At 26.9% G+C, this 19752-nt stretch overlaps 7 protein-coding genes across 8 annotated transcripts; 4 read left to right on the top strand and 3 right to left on the bottom strand.

Annotated features, from left to right (window-relative positions):
* Positions 1 to 180: 180 nt before the first annotated feature.
* Positions 181 to 1668, top strand: LOC122631403 (probable 39S ribosomal protein L49, mitochondrial). Its single transcript, XM_043817060.1, has 3 exons — positions 181 to 314; positions 971 to 1157; positions 1254 to 1668. Exons 1-3 carry the CDS (start codon positions 213 to 215, stop codon positions 1526 to 1528), a joined length of 564 nt encoding a protein of 187 aa, XP_043672995.1. The 5' UTR covers positions 181 to 212; the 3' UTR covers positions 1529 to 1668.
* A 475-nt stretch (positions 1669 to 2143) lies between these two features.
* LOC122631402 (elongation factor 1-gamma) lies at positions 2144 to 4652 on the bottom strand. Its single transcript, XM_043817059.1, has 8 exons — positions 4420 to 4652; positions 4145 to 4294; positions 3930 to 3993; positions 3717 to 3859; positions 3118 to 3420; positions 2741 to 3040; positions 2474 to 2626; positions 2144 to 2390 (listed from the first exon to the last, which is right to left on the bottom strand). The coding sequence occupies exons 1-8, from the start codon at positions 4429 to 4431 to the stop codon at positions 2235 to 2237; spliced, it is 1281 nt and encodes a 426-aa protein (XP_043672994.1). The 5' UTR covers positions 4432 to 4652; the 3' UTR covers positions 2144 to 2234.
* A 405-nt stretch (positions 4653 to 5057) lies between these two features.
* LOC122630942 (26S proteasome non-ATPase regulatory subunit 8) lies at positions 5058 to 6222 on the top strand. The gene is made up of 3 exons (XM_043816009.1): positions 5058 to 5216; positions 5395 to 5467; positions 5544 to 6222. Exons 1-3 carry the CDS (start codon positions 5109 to 5111, stop codon positions 6161 to 6163), a joined length of 801 nt encoding a protein of 266 aa, XP_043671944.1. The 5' UTR covers positions 5058 to 5108; the 3' UTR covers positions 6164 to 6222.
* Positions 6223 to 6584: 362 nt separating this feature from the next.
* LOC122630939 (actin-related protein 10) lies at positions 6585 to 8285 on the top strand. Its single transcript, XM_043816007.1, has 5 exons — positions 6585 to 6839; positions 6907 to 7059; positions 7122 to 7406; positions 7489 to 7768; positions 7835 to 8285. The coding sequence occupies exons 1-5, from the start codon at positions 6760 to 6762 to the stop codon at positions 8156 to 8158; spliced, it is 1122 nt and encodes a 373-aa protein (XP_043671942.1). The 5' UTR covers positions 6585 to 6759; the 3' UTR covers positions 8159 to 8285.
* Positions 8286 to 8354: 69 nt separating this feature from the next.
* On the bottom strand, positions 8355 to 9711 carry LOC122630941 (eukaryotic translation initiation factor 3 subunit F). Its single transcript, XM_043816008.1, has 5 exons — positions 9550 to 9711; positions 9271 to 9440; positions 8966 to 9148; positions 8646 to 8867; positions 8355 to 8585 (listed from the first exon to the last, which is right to left on the bottom strand). The coding sequence occupies exons 1-5, from the start codon at positions 9656 to 9658 to the stop codon at positions 8412 to 8414; spliced, it is 858 nt and encodes a 285-aa protein (XP_043671943.1). The 5' UTR covers positions 9659 to 9711; the 3' UTR covers positions 8355 to 8411.
* A 347-nt stretch (positions 9712 to 10058) lies between these two features.
* Positions 10059 to 14126, top strand: LOC122630937 (ATP-dependent DNA helicase DDX11). Its single transcript, XM_043816004.1, has 9 exons — positions 10059 to 10918; positions 10982 to 11458; positions 11584 to 12128; positions 12197 to 12420; positions 12503 to 12682; positions 12747 to 12831; positions 12933 to 13063; positions 13159 to 13442; positions 14006 to 14126. Exons 1-8 carry the CDS (start codon positions 10230 to 10232, stop codon positions 13399 to 13401), a joined length of 2574 nt encoding a protein of 857 aa, XP_043671939.1. The 5' UTR covers positions 10059 to 10229; the 3' UTR covers positions 13402 to 13442; positions 14006 to 14126.
* On the bottom strand, positions 12826 to 19680 carry LOC122630938 (galactose mutarotase-like). 2 transcript variants are annotated; one of them, XM_043816006.1, is made up of 11 exons: positions 15542 to 19680; positions 15223 to 15465; positions 14978 to 15120; positions 14673 to 14900; positions 14442 to 14606; positions 14167 to 14267; positions 13991 to 14108; positions 13743 to 13928; positions 13462 to 13606; positions 13282 to 13378; positions 12826 to 13193 (listed from the first exon to the last, which is right to left on the bottom strand). In XM_043816006.1, the coding sequence occupies exons 1-9, from the start codon at positions 15609 to 15611 to the stop codon at positions 13514 to 13516; spliced, it is 1347 nt and encodes a 448-aa protein (XP_043671941.1). In that variant the 5' UTR covers positions 15612 to 19680; the 3' UTR covers positions 12826 to 13193; positions 13282 to 13378; positions 13462 to 13513. The 2 variants fall into 2 exon arrangements, with proteins under 2 accessions (XP_043671941.1, XP_043671940.1); XM_043816005.1 differs by having other exon boundaries at positions 12826 to 13378.
* Positions 19681 to 19752: the final 72 nt, after the last annotated feature.

The raw sequence follows: 19752 nt of genomic DNA, 5'->3' as shown, positions 1-19752 counted from the left end.
GAAATTCTACCTTACGACGAATGCTCGACGCTCCGATCTTCTCTCCACGAACGTCTCCTATCTAATAGAAACTTTCTCGCGAGAATCGAAAATTATATAGGAGTAAGAAAGCGAGGCGACAAAGAAAGCACGGTGAAACGCAGAGGAACGAAAAGGAAGACGCGCCCGTGCGCACCAATGGCGGCCAGCGACCCTTATTTACCGAGCTCAAAATGGCTGCCCTTCGTATTTTCACACGCTCGTGCTTTCCAGCGATTTTGCAAGGTCCCGTCGCTCTACAGTCGGTGAAGTGCGCTTCCCCGACTATCACCGAGGTACTAATTTTTACAATTACGTTTTTATGTACTTATTTAATATCGCCTTTACTTTTAATTAAGCCCAACTACCTTATCGCACCGTCTAACTGTAGTTAGTGATTTTCTCAGAACAGCGATAGCGAAGGGCCTCACGTATTCTTACGATGTGCGCGTGTATCCACTCTCTTGCAATAATTTACTAACACTATCCTATGATATTATTCTCTCTTATCGCCTTTTTTATACTACTCTATTTCTCTCTATTACACGGATCCTTTAGAAACATTTAAAATAATTTTTTTTTTTATTCAATAATCTAATACGACGTAATAAGTGCGAATAATAGAAAATTGCAACATTGTGAAATGTTTTATTGCTATTAATTACCTTGTACCAATTATCCTTTTCTTTAAGATTTTATTTTTTTATATTAATTACACTATCACAAAACACATTGTGGAACATTTGATAAGTCATTCGATTTATTTTCATTAGATTTATGTATAAAAGTAAACGATTTTTTATAGATCATAAAAAAAAATGTGGTTATTCCATTAATAGACTTGCGCTGTAAAGTTAAACTGCGCTTATATCATTGAAATATATCATTTTGATAGAATTATGTACATCGTGACAAGAGTATTAATAAAAATTTTCTTTTTTCTTTTTTTTAGATTTATAAGAGATGGAGTAGTTACAAATCTTCTCCTAAATACAAAGATCCTTCTTATTATACCGACTACGATATATCTAATGATCCGGTAGAATGGAGCTATGTAGAACGTTTAATGAGATATAAGGTCATACCACAACCAAAAACTACTGATACAAATTTACCTTCAGGATGGAAACCAGCCACTGGTTAGCATGCTTTTATTTATCGTATAATATCGTACAACTGATATATATAAATCTGATGTTATAGATAATTATTTTAATTTTGATATTATTCAACAGCAAAACCCAGTGATCATCCTTATTTTATACAACGTACAAAAAACCATATGCTACCTATTTATCTACAAATAAAATTTAGAGGTATGAGAAAAGTAACACATATACGTAAAATACAGGGAGATATTTGGAAATTAGAGGAAGAATTAAAGAAATATATTAAAGAGACAACAAATAAAACAGTTGGTAGTAGGATAAATGAAATGTGTGGTGATATTAAGTTTAGAGGAGATTATGTATCTTGCGTTAAAAAATGGTTACTAGCTAAAGGTTTCTAAATTTGTCAATGTAAATTTTGTTTTATATTATAAATATAAGAGTTAGAACATTTATAATGTAAATACGATTACATAGGAACTGTTACAACAAAATACTTTTATGTATATTTGTAAAAATAAAATATTGTATCACCTTATAACTTCTTTGTAGTATTCAATAAAAACAACTAATAGGCTCAAATTAAAAATCTTATAAAACATTTGAATCAAACAAATTATTAAATGTACTAAAACTGATTATAATGATAATTTAATAGAAATATGGAAACTCGTGACATAAAATATTATAATCATTTTTCTGATATAATTCACTCATACAGATAAAAAAAAATATACAGTAACGGGTAAAAACGCTTCTGTTATGTTCCATTCACAGGAGAATTTATTTTCACAAAGCAATTATAATAAAACAAGTATCCAGTATACTTTCATGTTTCCACTTAAAAAATCTTTAAAGTCATAGTTGAATAAAACTTTTGATTGGAATCTAATTATTGTACATGTATGAAATAACATAAAAAATATGTTTTTTTAAATAATGTTATAGGGATATTAGTTGAAAAAATCAGTCATTATATGTGCTAAAAAATATATACTGGAAATAGGACTAAAGGCTTTATAGGGACGAACTTTAATAAATTCTGTCAATTTTTACATTTATTGCCTCTGAATGGAGCGTTATGTATCTGTAAGCAAACGTTAAACTTTACTTGAAGACTTTTCCTTGATTAAATTTACGTCCTTCTTTATCAGTACCAATCCAACTGAAGTACTGATGTACCAATTCCTTTGTCTTTTCGTCGGATGGGTCCAGTTTTGTCCAACTATATGACTCATAATCTACTTGCCAGTCTGAACATAACTAAAAAAAAATCCATATATTTTTCAAAAACACATTCATTAATTTTTTAAAACAGTTAATTAGTAATTACTACATAAACATACTGTAAAAGCAAGTTCTTGTCCACGCCAAACCCATATACCACTAATAGTGCTATCATTGTCTGTACCAAATAAGCAGGTACTAGCAAATGAAGCTTTACGCATTTTATCTAATCGTTGATACATTCCAGTAATAAGATTGCACGACATAAAAACCTAAACAGAAATATATATATATGTGTGTGTGTGTGTGTGTATTTAAACATATGTTGATACACTCGCATATAAATAAAATACTTCATTGTATTATGATTATACACATGTACTTACTTTAGTTAATTCATTATTATATTTATATTCACTCAACCAGATACTATAATGTTGTGGATCAAATTTTTGCCAGAAGTATGGTATAGACTTAGATTCGTCTTCGTTAGAATAAAATCGTTTGAAATCATCAAGATCAAAGGAACCCTTTGGTAAAGTATCAAAAGGATTTGTTGTTTTAGGTTCTGCAGCTAAAACTGCATCTGCTGGATCAAGTTCTTCTGCTGGTTCATTCTTTGCTTCTTTTGATTCCTTTGATTCTTTTTTGGATTCCTTTTCTTTCTTTTCTTTTTTCGATGAAGACTAAAATAATATATATATATATACACATATACATTTAAAAAAGAAAAAATTAAATATTTTGAAGACAATTTATATACCTTTCCTTGCGTTTCTGCATACTTCTTAGGATCATATTCAAGCGTTTTTTCAGCCAGTTTAAAGGCACCAATTACAGCAATAGATTCAGGTTGATAAATTACAGTTTGGAACCATCGATTCACATTTTGGTACGGTTTACGTAGATTTGGTTCAAGAACATATTGATATAAATGGAGTAATGTCATAGCTACACTAATATCTGCTAAAGTTATTCGTTCTCCTACCAAATACGTTCGTGTAAGTAAATGTGAATTTAAAGCAGTTAAAGCTTTCTTCACATCTTCCTTAGCATGTTCAATAGTCTAAAATAATAACATCTTTCATTAAATTACAGATATTTACTTCTGCAATCTAATAAAAAAAAATTTATAACATAAAAAACTATGTGTATGCAACTTGAAGTACACAAATACAAATATATATATACATGTATATTTATGTACCTACAGTACATGCAAATATTTATTTACCTCCTATTGTTACAAACAATTGTCTGAGTCAACAATCGTTGCCTTTGAAAGAGGACAAAAGTTAATACTAATATTATAAAGATATATGCATATAGATATATTTGTGTTCATAGATAAACTTTTAATACCTGTTTATTGTATGGCATAATTCCAAGTAATGGAAATACCCAAGCACAACTGGCAGGAAGAATTTCAGAATCAGCGAATCCGAACCATTGAATGATTTCTGTTCGCTCAAGTTCAGTTTTTCCTCTTAATTGCTCATTGGAAACTATAAAAATAATAGTAATAAAAAAGGAATAAGATGATAATACATAAAAATAAAAAATGATTCTACTTACCATAGTAAGCAATTGCATTACTTTCCGTAATACATTTTCCATCACATGTTTCAAAAGCTGGTACCTAAAAATAGATAAATTTTAGTTAGAATAATGAACCAATTAATTGGATTTACTATTTAAAACATTAGCTACTAAGAAATATAGCAGCTGGTTAGAAATTAACAAGACAACTGTCAGGAAGGAAAGACAATATGACGTATGGTCTGACTTACTTTACCAAGAGGAAACTTTTTTAAGAAAGCTTCAGTCTTGTTAGATTCTCCAAAGACAAAGTCTTCGGCAATTTTAATCTGCGTGCCGGAATATTGAGCAGCGATCAGAGCTTTATATGCTCTGAAATTTTCTGGGTACGTGTACAACGTCTGCAAAAAATATTAAGATATAAAAATTATCATATATTAATAATCACGTTTTATCTATCATATATAGTTATTGATTCATTTTAATGTCGATGATTTGCGCTGAAAATTGCATGAATCTCACTTACTCCAGACGCCATTGTATCCAGTTAAGGGAACAGGAAGTTGAAGGCCGGTAAAGACCACACTGCTCGAGTCTACTCCTCTAATTGAGATTCTACTATCTGATTTTTTTTATTTTTTCAATATGATTTTTTGTATCAGTTTTATAGTTCACTATATTAATATCCACGCAATGTAACTATAAAATAAATAAGAAATAACAATTATATCTTTATACTCATGGAAATTCCTATAAACTGAGACGGTTAAAGGAGTATATTCAACTGTTGAATATGCACTGTACGCGATTTTTTCCATTCATTTTATTAGTTTCTGTTGCAACGCCTCTTATTCTTAAGAACTGCTGATTGGTCTCTGGTTGGATAGTATCTTCATATTATTGGTTGAAAAATAAAATATTCGACTAAATTAATTCTACTATGATGGACCAATTGAATTCAATTTGTTTAATAATTATATGATTTTATTTATTTTCTTTGTATCAGCGTTAAAAATTGTATCTAAAAAATATATAATAAATATTAAATATAAATTGTAATAAATTTGTATCATAAATTTCAATAAAATGTTATGTCAAGACATGTGTTCCAAAACACAAGAAACTCATTTGAGTGATATGCCGAACGCATCATAAGGCTTAGAATTAACTTTAGCAGAAACTTATGCCAATGACATTTAATTCCCCGTATTGAACATGGCTGCGCTCAAGGATGTTGTTTCTTTGTATCAAAATTTAAAACAAGAGTGGACAAGAACATCTTGTAATTTAAAAAAATGTGGCAAATTACTTAATCAATTAAAGGTGACATCTCATTATTGTTATTTAATAAGTTTTATTTTTTTTTATTTTTTTTTTTTCCAATATAACCTCATTGTAATATGAATAGTAATTTTCTTAATTTTTTTTCGTATATTAGTTTAATTATTTTTATGTACACATATATCCACGGAGATTTTTTTATACTGTTTAATTTATACAGGTGGGTCTCACGCATTTAATGTTCCTACCTACATCTAATAGTACAGCAAGCCAAAATGAATTGCTTATAGCTAGTATGTATTTTTATTTATACGATTTTTAATGTTTTTTTATTGTGCTTGGTATTAAAAAGCGTGTCTTTAATTACAGGAGATATATTAGAAATTGGTGCTCAATGGAGTATAGCTGCAGAAGATATACCATCTTTTGAAAGATACATGGCCCAATTAAAATGTTATTATTTTGATTACAAATCTGGATTACTTGAATCTGCTTACAAGTATCAACTTTTGGGTTTAAATTTGTTATTCTTATTATCTCAAAATCGCGTAGCGGAATTTCATACAGAATTAGAGCTTCTGCCTTCTGATCAAATACAATCGAATCCTTATATTCGACATCCATTAAGTTTAGAACAATATTTAATGGAGGGTTCATATAACAAAATATTTTTGGCTAAAGGTAATGTGCCAGCTGCATGTTACAACTTTTTCATTGACATATTATTAAATACTGTTCGTGATGAAATTGGAGCATGTATGGAAAGTGCATTCGACAAGATTTCTATTAAGGATGCTTCCAGAATGCTTAATTTATCTAGTGAGAAAGATATGAAAGCTTTCGCTACTAAAAAAAATTGGAATTTATCTAAGGATGGATATTTTTACTTTAACACAACACATGAAAAGAAAGCAGAAGAACCAATACCAAGTGCAGACTTAGCTACACTTGCTATAGATTATGCCAGAGAACTTGAGATGATTGTTTAATAAATTTATATATTTTTCTGTACTTTAATTAAATAAATAAAGATAGTAGATAAGAGAAACTACTATAATACTTTTCTTATATTTAATAAAATATTATTTCTGATATTATAGTTTGATTCCATAATTATTAATTTTTGCTTTACTTTATATAGACATATTTTTATTAAATAATTTCATATACTACTTGAATACAAACTATATACTTATACATTATTCTATATCAAACTATAGATAGTCTATACAATTCACTATAATTTTTCCTAATAATTAGTTTATTTTATTAAACAAAAAGTGATAATCTATATACGCATATATTTTATACAGTTATCATTAATATATAAATTGTTGTAATTTTTGTTTGATCGATATGACTGAAGGATTTATCTAGTAACTTTTTACCACGTGCAAACAGAAAAGAAGTGCAGCACTGATTCGGGCATACTTGTCATCTGTCAATATTTCTAGTACCGTAAAAAAAATTATACGCCAAGTTCTTAGAAAGAACTTGCGTCTAATTTATCTGAATGTATTCTTATAATTGTTAAAATATTTTTTGTTGGATACTTATTTATTGATTATTAATAAAAACTACAAATATGCCTCGTGAATATGAAGGTGTTAGATATATCTCTGATAAACAAATGGTAATATTTGATATTGGCAGTGCATATACAAAGTAGGTAAATACTTACACATAGCAATATATTTACATTTTTGATAATATGATATAAAACATAAATTAGATTTGGTTATGCGGGAGAAACAGTACCAAGAGGCATAATTAAAACAGAAGTCAAATGTGCAGAATCAAAGGAAGTGAGAAAAGTCTTTGATTATTCAGATATAGAAGATTTATATCAGCTTCTTGTTGAATTTCTCCATTTACTTTTCTTCAGGTAAAGTTTTAATATATATTAAGATTAGATAATCATTTTTATATTTTTATCTTATACAATAGGCATGTTGTGGTGAGCCCAAAAGATGCAAGAGTTCTTATTGTGGAATCTTCATTAACGCCTTCTCAATTTAGAGATACTCTCGCAAAAGTAATGTTTCGACATTTTGAAATTGGTTCTTTACTTTTCCTACCAACGCATTTAGCAACAATTAGTACACTGGGAACTGATACAGTCTTAGTATTGGATGTAGGTTATCAAGAGGCAACATTAATTCCTATTTATGAAGGTGTACCAATTTTAAAAGCATGGCAAGCTCTTCCACTTGCTGCTCAAATTGTACATCAGTGAGTCAGTCGTCTATTATAACTAATATCATATCATATTTCTATTAATGTTTAGATAAAAAGATAAGAAAATTTCTTTTAGAAATATAAAAACATATTTAAAGGATAGCATGCCTGATTATGATTTGACTGAGGAAATAATTGAAGATATAAAAGTGAGAACATGTTTTGTCACTACATTGGAAAGATCTAAACAATTAGGAACTGATGATGCACCTACCCCTCCACCAGCAGTTAAATATCCTAGTATAAAATCTATTACTATTTTGGGAGAAATTAGAGAAAAAGCTTATGAAGTGCTATGGGAAAGAGATAATGATAATCTTAGTATACCAACTATGATTTTGGATGCCATTGTTAAAGTAAGATGATATTAGATTATCATTTTATTTTTCATACTAATTATTTACTTATATATGTATTTTTAGTGTCCAATAGATATAAGGCGTGCCCTAGCAGAGAATATATTACTAATAGGTGGTACAGTAATGGCCAAAGGCTTTACAAGTCGTTTAAAAGCAGAATTGTTATCTTTACTGAAGAGTGAATTATATTCTGAAAAATTAAAAATAAAAACATTTAAATTTCATACAGCTCCAAGTAAACCCAACTACACAGCTTGGTTAGGAGGAGCAATATATGGTATTGCAGATTTTCCTTCAAGATGTTTAACAAAAGAGAATTATTTAAAATTAAATAGAGTCCCAGATTGGACTAATTTAATAGATAATCAAAGAGAAATTATCTTGTGAAATTTAATTTATATAACATAAAATATAACTTATATACGAACTTATTAGAACATTACATATTTCTCATGTATTGATGTTTTAACATTTAGTTTTAAATAAATACATTTCTTAGTACATCTTTAAAAAATTGTATGAAAACTTTAATCTTTGAATATATATCCTAGGGAGCAAAAAATATAAAAATCTAGAAACATTATTTTAATTTTATATCACTGTAATTTTATTAATACAGGATATTTGTATGTTTTAAAAATTATAATGTTGTGAGCAATGTAAGTTTTTCATTAAGTTGCAATTGTGTTTTTATCAATTGTGACAATGCAACTACCATCAAAAGATCTTTTACATTGCTGTTGAACATTTCATCAAATTGATCACTACTCATCTTTGGTACTGAATGTACCATGTCCAAAAGAGCTCGACCAACCTAAAACAATGTAAGTTTATAATATTGTTTTTTATAATAATAATACAAAAGTACACTTACTTGATTATCTGGTGGTTGCTTTCCAGCAAGAACATCATCTACATAATTAAGAACTTGTTCTAGCATCAAGGATAATTTAGAACTAGCTTCTGCAATTTGTGCAAGATCCATCATTGGCTCTATTCCCCCACCAGCTTTAACACCAGGTACTGGTACATGAGACTGCAATTGTGTCTTTGAACACAATTGCAAGCCAACAATTTCAGGTTCATAACATGTAATCTACAAATAAAATGGAAGTATTACAAAATAATATTTTATAATTTTTTTGAAATAAAATATATTTTAATTTTATTAACAGTTTTATATTTCAATTATACCTGCACTTTTACTGGTGTAAACATAGAACCTTGTTTCCCTTTTGGTACTCCTAATGGAACACATACATAAGCCTTAATTGCCATCCTTGTAGTATTTGTTAAAGTAGTGTCAACTGTTAAATGAACTGGATTATTACATTCTCGTACATAATATTCATGAATAACAGACGAATGAGTAGTAACCTATAAGAAACATATTTTTTTCAATTTTTTTTTTTTTTTAATAACAAATATTTCTTTACAATTCTACTTCTCTTTAACACAATTTTAATAAATATATTTTAATGAAAAAAAATATTAATAACCTCATTGCCCGTTGCCCACCAACCAACAATATTTTCTTGAGCATTGACCCTATGATTCAAATCATACAGATCTACACCATATGAAAGATCAGCTTCTACTTGACTTTCAGATTCTTTATGTGGTACACAGAAACAATTAGTTACTTCAACGACTCCCTTTTCTGAAGTTCCTGCGATGATTTACATATAATTTACGTATAATATTGATATATACATAACCTTCATTTTAAGGTTACCACGAGACAATTAATTTAATCTAGGTTAAAAAAGAAATCTTACCTAATAATGTACCAATTACACGCAAAGACTCTGCCTTTCGACGTTCGTAAGCATCCACTATTTGAAATAAAACTACAGGATGAACTTTCACAGTTAAATTAAGAGCCATTGTTACTTTAATACAAAATAATCCGGGTAGAAAGAAAAAGGAACGTCATATGTCTATAGAACATACATCTCGAACAATCGATTAGAGATATTTCGAGAGAATTGAAATCGATAATATTCGATTCACGAATTATAAAATTACAAAGTAACTAGCTCAGTACTAGTACTTTTGTATATTTTTATTTAAAAATATATAGTATGTGCAATAGATTATTCAATTATAAAAAATATTTATAATCAATTTTTATTAATATATGTATTATATATTAATTGTTATTGTCAATATCATTTGTCGATATTAATGTTATTTAGTAATTTCATAGAAATGCTTCCTTTTATCTTTTGGCGGGAACTGTATAGAATTTGCTTTGTATTTTTGTTTTTTTGTATGATATCACTTTCTTATAATAAACAGGATATATCAGAGAATTAAAGTATATTTTTACATTGAAAAGTTATAAATATTTGAAATGAATAATATGGAATGAAATATGTGTTAAATTTTAGTTTTTTATATACATATTCTACATGTAATTCACGTGTTTTTAATAAGTGCATTTAAATAACAATATATGTGTAATATGGAAACTCCAGATGTATTTCCATTTCCCTTCACACCATATAAGATACAGCAAGAATTTATGAAAGAATTATACAAATGCATTGAAAATGGTAATTTGGGAATATTTGAAAGCCCAACAGGAACAGGAAAATCATTATCCGTTATTTGTGGTGCCTTAAAATGGCTAATAGACCATGAGAAATTACAAAAAGAAGAACTTAATTCTAAAATTACTGATTTAGATGATAAGATAAAAATGATTGAAAGTACCTCTAATGATTGGTTTTTATGTCAAACAGAACAAATGGAATTTAATCTTCAAAAAAGAGAACTGCAGGCTAAATTAGATGCTATTTCTAAATATGAAAAGAAAATGCAACAATATAAAGAAAAAATTAAAAAGGAGAATATTAAAGAAAAAAAGGCATATGTTAAGTTAAAATCTAAGCCTTCTGATACAGAAAAAGATGATAGTGTATCAATAGATTCACAAAATGATGAAATTGATAAAAAGCTATTATTAATAGATGAATTATCAGATTCAGAAAATTCAGAAGAAGAAAAAGAAGAAGAACAACAAAGTTTCCATACAAAAATTTTTTTTTGTTCAAGAACTCATTCACAACTTTCTCAATTTGTTAAAGAATTAAAGAGAAGTCCTTATTCAGAGAATGTAGCTGTAGTTACATTGGCATCTAGGTAATTTTTGTATTTAATAATAATCATATTATAAATTAAAATAAATAATTTGATTTATTTTAGGTATAATTATTGTATTAACAAAAATGTAAAGAAATTGAAACATAATAATCTTATCAATGAACAGTGCTTACAATTACAAAGAAAAAAAACTACACGTAAAGAAGAAAAACATGTTAAAAAATTAAAAACAACAAACAGTTGTCCATTTTTACCAGGAAATCAGGAATCATTGATGGCTGAATTATTATCAGATATTCATGATATTGAAGAAATTATAAAAAAAGGAGAAGAACTTAATACCTGTACATATTATGCAGTGAGAAAATCTATTCAAGAAGGTCAATTAATATTAGTACCATACAATTCTATTTTACATAAGAATACAAGGATTAGCTCAGGAATAAATTTAAAAGGAAATATTTTAATAATTGATGAAGCTCATAATTTACTTGAAGCTATTGAAAGAATGTACAGTGCTTCAATTACAGGAAGAAATATACTTCATGCTTGCAATCAATTGTCACAGTATCAGAAAAGGTATTGTATTTCATATTTTACTTAAATGTATTTTATGTAATTGTGAAATTATGATGTAATATCATCTGATATATATTATTATTCAAACATTAAATATATTTCATCATCATCATGATATATTTCAGATATCAAGCTTTGTTCAATGCTAAAAATGTACTTCATTTAAATCAATTAAGCTTCTGTCTGAAGAAGTTTTTAACTGTTTTTGGAGCTACAACAAAATCTCTTCCAACTGATAACATCAGTGGTGACTTACCATCAAAATTATACACAATACAGGAATTTGAAAGAACAACCGAAATTGATACTTTGAATATCTTTAATTTAATCAGTTTTGTGAAAAAATCTAAACTTATTCATAAATTAAGAGGTTTCATAGAACAATATGGCAATGATATTAAAATCCAAGAAAGTAACAAGAATAAATCTGGCATTACTCAATTTTTAAAGTCAATTAGTAATGTTAATACGGAAGAGAACATAACATCTCCAGAAGTAGTACAAAATGAAAATGAAACAAATAGTCCATTAACATTAATTCTTAGCTTTTTAGAATGTTTGGAAAATAATTGTGCTGATGGGCGTATAATTGTTATACCTGGCTCTACCGTTGGACAGGGAATTTTAAAATTTCTTTTATTAAATCCAGCAGCTCATTTTCATGATGTTGGTATGTATATATGATTTCTTTTTGTTAACATAAATAATAGCAAATCTAAAGAGATTTTTTTTTTATAGTAACAGAGGCCAGAGCCATAATATTAGCTGGTGGTACAATGGAACCTGTATCTGAATTTACTGAACAATTATTTTTGGCAGCAGGTGTAAAACCAGAACGAATTATAACATTTTCTTGTGATCATGTAATACCTCCAGAAAATATCATATCTAATATTCTCACCTGTGGTCCAACTGGAGTAGAATTTGAATTTAATTTTAAAAATAGACAAAATACAAAACTAGTAAGTGTATGTTAGTATGATAGATTTTATACGTTATTGGTATTATTTCTTTTTTTTTAATTATGATTTTTTAAATTTGCAGTTAGATGAATTAGGGAGAATGTTGATAAATTTTTGCAATGTTATACCAGCTGGTGTTGTCGTATTTTTGCCATCCTATGATTATGAAAATATTGTGTATGAGCATTTATATAAATCTGGTGTAATAACTAAAATTCGTTTAAAAAAACAAATTTTCCGCGAACCGAGATCAACGTCTCAGGTATCTGTTTATTAACGAGTGTTTTTTTTTTATATACATATATATATATATATATTTCTTTCAGGTCAATGATGTTTTAGAGCAATATGCACGATGTATTAATTTTCCGCAAAATCCACAAAATGGATCATTATTATTTAGCGTTATTGGTAATACAAAATACTTTATTATGGACATTTTTCTACAATTAACTATTGTTATATCAAATTACAAACATATAGATGTACAATATGTATGCATTTTGTTTTAGGTGGCAAACTAAGTGAAGGATTAAATTTTTCTGATAATTTGGGAAGATGTATTATTGTTATTGGAATGCCATATCCTAATATTAAATCGATCGAATTACAAGAAAAGATCAAATATTTAAATGAAAATGTTGTATGTATTAATCTTCATTTCAAAGTTAACTTTTAAATATATTCAAACAGAACTTTTGAACACGTTATCGTTCTTTAAAAAATATTTTTAAATAGAGATCAGATGCTGGACAAAACTTCTATGAAAATTCCTGTATGAAAGCAGTAAATCAATGTATTGGACGAGCTGTACGTCATATCAATGATTATTCAAGTGTAATATTAGTTGATGTACGTTACCGTTACAAAGTGCAGGCACTACCTCGATGGATTCAGCGCTCATTAACAGTCAGTCATTCATTTGGAAATACAATAGGTGCAGTAGCTAAATTTTTTGCTGCAAAAAAAAGAAATACTTAGATGTATTATCAGTGCATTGTAATTTATTATACTACATACACGTGAGTATATTTTTTTTACCTATTTTAATATTGTTTATGTCTTCTTTTGTGTGTTATATATTTCCATATCTTTACATATAATTAGCAAGTTGTACTCCAAACTTATATGTGAGATCATGACAATAGACTTGACCTGGATACAAAATTGCACATGGAAAATGTGCCTGAAAAAAGTATATTTATATATTAGAATAAAAATAAGAATAAATATAAAAATAAAAAAAAAACATATTTGTTATTCCAATGAAATAGATTTTAAACATATTAATGAAATATATGAATATGTAAAATTTTACATACATAATTAATAGCATTTGGATAATTCTGAGGTTGAATACTAAAAGCACAATTTTTTTTATAATGTGCTCCTCTTTTTCCTGTAAGAAACTGTAGTGGTCTTACATCAGGTGTTAACAATTCCTCTCCATTCTCTTTACTTTCTTCATTCATGTTCAAGTAATTGTTAATATCTTCATTTGTCTTCAACTATAATATTAAATATTTGTCTTAAACGTTCAATGATATGAAAAAAGTTTTGCATTATTTACCTTTTGTTGATGCAGGTAATGATCATATGTTACAAATGTGGAAGGAGTAAATTGTTGTAATAAACGCCCTCCAGTATAAAATTGAAGACCAGGCTGATCTGAATAGACCTCTAGAACACTACATATATACAATAAATATAATATAGTTCTATACTTTATAAATACAATTTTTTTACCGTCCGGATTTCATATGTAATGCTCGAGCAACGAATGAACTATCAGATTGCCAATTTTTTGTTACACAAAAGTTGTGATCAAAACCTTCTCCTGGAGGAACCTACAATATAAGGAAACATTACACGTATAGACTCTTTATTTTTTATTTAATTTGTATTCTTCTATTTCTAAATGTGATTTTATAATTGTAATGAATTTTCTGATATTTTTTGTCATCTGTTTTTGCTATCATTTAAATATATTTATATCCATAATTTTATATATAATATAATACTTTTTCCATATATTCTCCCAGAAGTCTTGGTATACGAAAATCCATAACTGTTCCACCTACTCCTCTGATAGCTCCTGTTGGTATAGAATCTGAGTAATCTGAGAAAGTCCAGCGATCACAGTTCAACAATATTTTATGTTTTTTTAATTCTACTTCACCAGCATCCTATAAAATATATATGTAACATTTAATAATATATACATTGATAAGATAATTACATATATTACTTACATGTCCAGCAAGATTAAACAAAGAACCATGTGACATATTTATTATAGTTGTCTTAGATGTTGTTGCACGCATATGTATTTCCAATTTATTATCAGGTGTTAATTTGAATCTTACTGTAGCTAAAACTGCACCAGGATATCCTTCTTCTCCATCTTCACTTAAATAACTCATAACAACAGAACAGTCATCAATATGCGAATTCCATATTTGTCGACCAAAACCATTTGTCTAAAATGAATTCTAGACACATTTCTTATCATTTTTATTATTTCTTAATAGAAATATAAAAACTTATAACTTTTTACCCCTCCATGTATATGATGATTATTATCATTCTTAGTTAATTCATAATCTTTATCTTTAATACTAAAACAACCATTTTTTATACGATTTGCACATCTGCCTAATACACATCCAATAAATGGATTAAGTACAGGATTCATGTAACCTGAAAATTAAATTTCTTTATAAATACATGAATAAAATGAATGTGTAAAATAGAAAGATAATATAATCGTAATAAAACATATTTTTATCTCATATATTATACTTTTTAAATCATCAAAACCAAGAACAATATCTGTACTATGACCAAATTTATCAGGACATTTGAGGGATACGATAGATGCACCCCATGTAATAACAGTAACTTCCATTCGATTATTATTTATCATGGTATAAGACTTAACACTTATAGGCTTTAATTCACTTAAACTTCGATCAGTATCTTTGATTAAGGATTCGAAGGATTCATTCTCATAGTTCATAGCCTCTTCTTTGTAACTTGTTATATCTATAAAATAAATATACATAAATATGTAAATGTATATAATATTTGTATGTTTATTCTTCTAAGATATAAAATATACCAGGATAAATTTCTCCAAATATTCCCTCTATGATAACAGCATTTTTACATCCACAGCCATAAGAATCCATGATATTTTTTAAATTTAATGTTTCTTTATTTTGTATATTATTTAACTGTCGTTTTATTGTTAAAATAGAAATATGATTTATTAGTTTAAAAAAATTTTTAATATCACTTTATGGTATTAACAGTAAATAAACTAAAAATTTGTTTTGCTTATTGAAGTTTTATAAATAAAATACAAGTTGACAGTAGAATATCGTTGACTTGCACAATCGCAAACGGTGATAAATACGTTTTATTCTTTAATGAATATAATACACTGTAGCAAGCATTGTACATTCTTGCGGTTGAAAAAATCCGAAATTACTGACGTAGAGTAAATATCTTTGGTTCGATTTTTTCTAACATTCTCAATAAAAAAAGGATAACAGAAGCTAAGAATTCAATAACCTTTTCGTCGTTATTTAAAATCATTTATTATAATGATAATAATTAATAATTAATAATAGTAATAATGATAATAATAATAATAATAATGATAATAATAATAATAATAATACGTTGCGTATAATATACGCATGATGTTATCATAATAATAATTATTATTATAATGCATATAGTCCGATTATTATTTATAATTTATATAACTAATATTTATAGAATAATGTACAATACTTGAAAAAATACATGAGTTTTTAGTGCATACATGTCATATTGAAAATTGTTCTTTCACGTTTCGTATTCTATTATATCTCAAGCATTTTTATACGAGCAATTGGGAATAAGAAATTATTTTTCATTTGCTAATGTAAAATTAGTGTTAAATTAAATCTTTTGTGTCCACAAAAACAAAAAAAGAAAAAGCTTAAATTGCAATGTCCAATATTATATCTGAATTCTTTTTTATTGTAATAATTATTTTAAAGTTCTTTTATCATCATGTTTTTTTGTGGATATCTTAATATTCGAAGATCCACTTTGCGTTACTTTTATTTAAGGCGCACACCAAAGCAATCATTTGTTGCTTAAAATACACGTGGAACACATTGCACTCAGCTGCTTAATAATACTCTTATGACTATCGAGTAGTTTAAATAATTCTCATATTTATACGGAATCATGAGTTATTTTTCTTCTCTCATTCTTTTATAAGCCTGCCCATAATAAAAACAAGAAATTAAATAAAAATGCAATTCTATGAAAATGATCTATATATATGTATATTTGAAGAACTGCGATATCTCCCCGTCATAATAAAATTATATACATATATATATATATATATATATATATATATATATATATATTAAGTAAAACTACATTATCCAACTACAGACGGGTACACGTACAAACATGAGGGGAACTATCACAGTACAAATATTCGATCAGACATTTCATTTACAATTAATTTCTTGGTCATGAATGTTATTGTACAAATTATTAGATTGTAAGCAACACATGCAAGTTTGAATGTGAGTTATATCATTATATATTTACAATCTAATTTTATTTTATAAGAGATAGGTTCAGTATGTGTGTGTTGTGTGTGTGTCGTGTATGTGTGTGATTTGGTCATATTATATTTAAGAATATGAGAGAGAATTAAAATATAAATCGCACAATTCTGTTTATGCAAATAATTTCTATGTGCATCATATAGCATTTGAACATTTCGTCAAATATATTAATACTGTTAACAAAAAAAAAAAAAAAAAAAAAAATTATATAACCGATAGATGTTTTTTATGTGCAATTACTTTAAACACACCATTGAATATGTATGTTATGTTATCGCATCTGATAGAATACAAAATCTGATTCTTCTTCTATATAATTTAATCTAAACAAGTCATAATATATAAAAAATAAATATAGCTTAGACTAGCACAGGTGGCGATCGTACGCCGTTATACAATTCATACATTGATAGCTGCCGAGCATTATATCTTATAGAATTAAATTATCGTAACTATTAACAGTTATTGATATTAGCATTCTAAAATTTTGTTAAACGTTTCTCGATTATTTTGGAAGCATTTTGAATTTTTGTGTCACTTACATTAAATATGTGATACTAGCACCGCAAAATGTCTTTGTATGGCACAGAAAGGTATACCCATTATAAATTATTTAGCTTGATATTATTATGTGATATAACCAATTTACCTAAATCTTTTTCTATATTACATAATATATATGTATATATATATATATATATATTATAAAATGTAAGATCTCTCAAATGATTTATTTCATGTAATAATGTGTCACTTTTCTGTACTTAACAAAGATTCAAATGCATACTGAACTTCCATAAATCTTTTCTCAACAAAGATCTCACTAGTGAAATGTCATATTAGCATTTTAAATCAAATCAATCCGGATACATTTTATAGATAATATACCACTGGTATTAGTATAATAGATCAAATAGATCTATTGGTAAAACTATACTATTACTACAAATTTAACAATTTAAAAACATTCCATTGTAAAAAATGATGCTTTAGAAGCACTTTCCTTTTTATTTTATTCCTACTGTATTTTATGTACATTGCAGTATATCCTACAATACTGATCTTTATCAATCAGGAAAGTATCATGTTTATCCAATTGTACCTTTTTAAAAGAAAATTCATATATATTTTTCATGCTGATGTGATTTCATGTATAATTGTAGAAATAAAGACATTACTTTTGATTTGTATAAAACATAGTATAAAATATACATAACATATAGATAGATTTTGATTGATTTTTAATGTAAAATTAAAACCATATGTTAATTATTACCTGTCATTAAGATTTGTATTACTCATACTACATATATGTAAGAGAATTTTGCACTTTTTGAGTGCATACTACCAACTGTCTCCTATGTTTATACTTTCATACTCCAATTTTCATGTGGCAACTTTGCCTTATATGTGAGGGATGAATACTGATCTAATCCAACTCACTATGCGTACCATATAGTAATTTCAGGCACTACTTATTAATAATAAATTAACAATACATATCCTTAAAATGTTTAGTTAGTTCTTTTAGTAGTCAATAAGTATATTAAGTGAATGACACATTCACTATTACTTTTCACACTTTTCAATTTTAATATATATCAAATTGAAAGTATATCTTACTTAATGAGTGCATTGTATTTCGTATGCACATTTGTATTATTATTGGCTTTCATATCTCCAAGGTGTATGTAGTATATTCTTTGATATAATTCTATATGCACCTAAAAGATATGTATTATACAAATTGTACAAGGAATGTAGGCATAGTTGATCTAATATAAAGTGATAATTATCAATTAGTGCTTATTTGTATGTACAATATTGATTATTTATATGAGGTGTTTAAATTCTAAAGTCGCTTATAAACAGATTGTACCCTATATAACTGTATCATTTGTAGAGTACTATGCATGTTAACTAATATGATCTACAGGCACACTAACCAGTTCAATGCATGCTGTGTTACATAAAAAAAGAAGTACTCTGACAAGTGTCTCAGCTGGGTACACAATTTATCTTCAATGATAATTTATAAGTACATACAAATTCTTACTATACAACTTTTTATTATATAGGTACCTATCATTTAGTATCATATATCTAATATCTTTCAATTTGTATGAGTATGCATATTCATTGTGTCGTATTTAACTTTACATGGGAAGATAATAAAATAATATTAGAAACCGCGGCGAAATACCTCATTTAATAACATTTTGTATCTTTATGGCTCTCATTATTATATAAAAAAATCTTAGGTGCCATATAATTCAATGCCTACTATAATTCAAAATAAATACTACAAAGGAAGTAGAATTATTATAAATGATATTATATATAATTAAAAAATTACTGATGAATAACTGTGTCACAAATAGTTGTAAAAAATAATATCCATATATCTTATGTAAATTTCATTGGAATGTTATTACTACAATACTGAACATTACTGCAAACACACGTATATTTATATGTATATAATCGTGCTAATTAGGAAACAAAATATAGTTATTTGTTTATTAATTAAAAGAATATATAAAAATCTAACAAACATTTTTTATACAATATTACTTTTAAGTGAACATAAATTGTAATACAATAATATGTATATTACTATTTGTTTCCATTTTTTTTTTATCAGTATTGATAAGACATATACATATATATGCATGGAATGTATATATAA

Source organism: Vespula pensylvanica, chromosome 8, assembly GCF_014466175.1.
Source record: "Vespula pensylvanica isolate Volc-1 chromosome 8, ASM1446617v1, whole genome shotgun sequence".
NCBI lineage: Eukaryota > Metazoa > Arthropoda > Insecta > Hymenoptera > Vespidae > Vespula > Vespula pensylvanica.
Note: the sequence above shows the minus strand (reverse complement) of the source record. Positions and strands in the feature narration are given on the sequence as shown.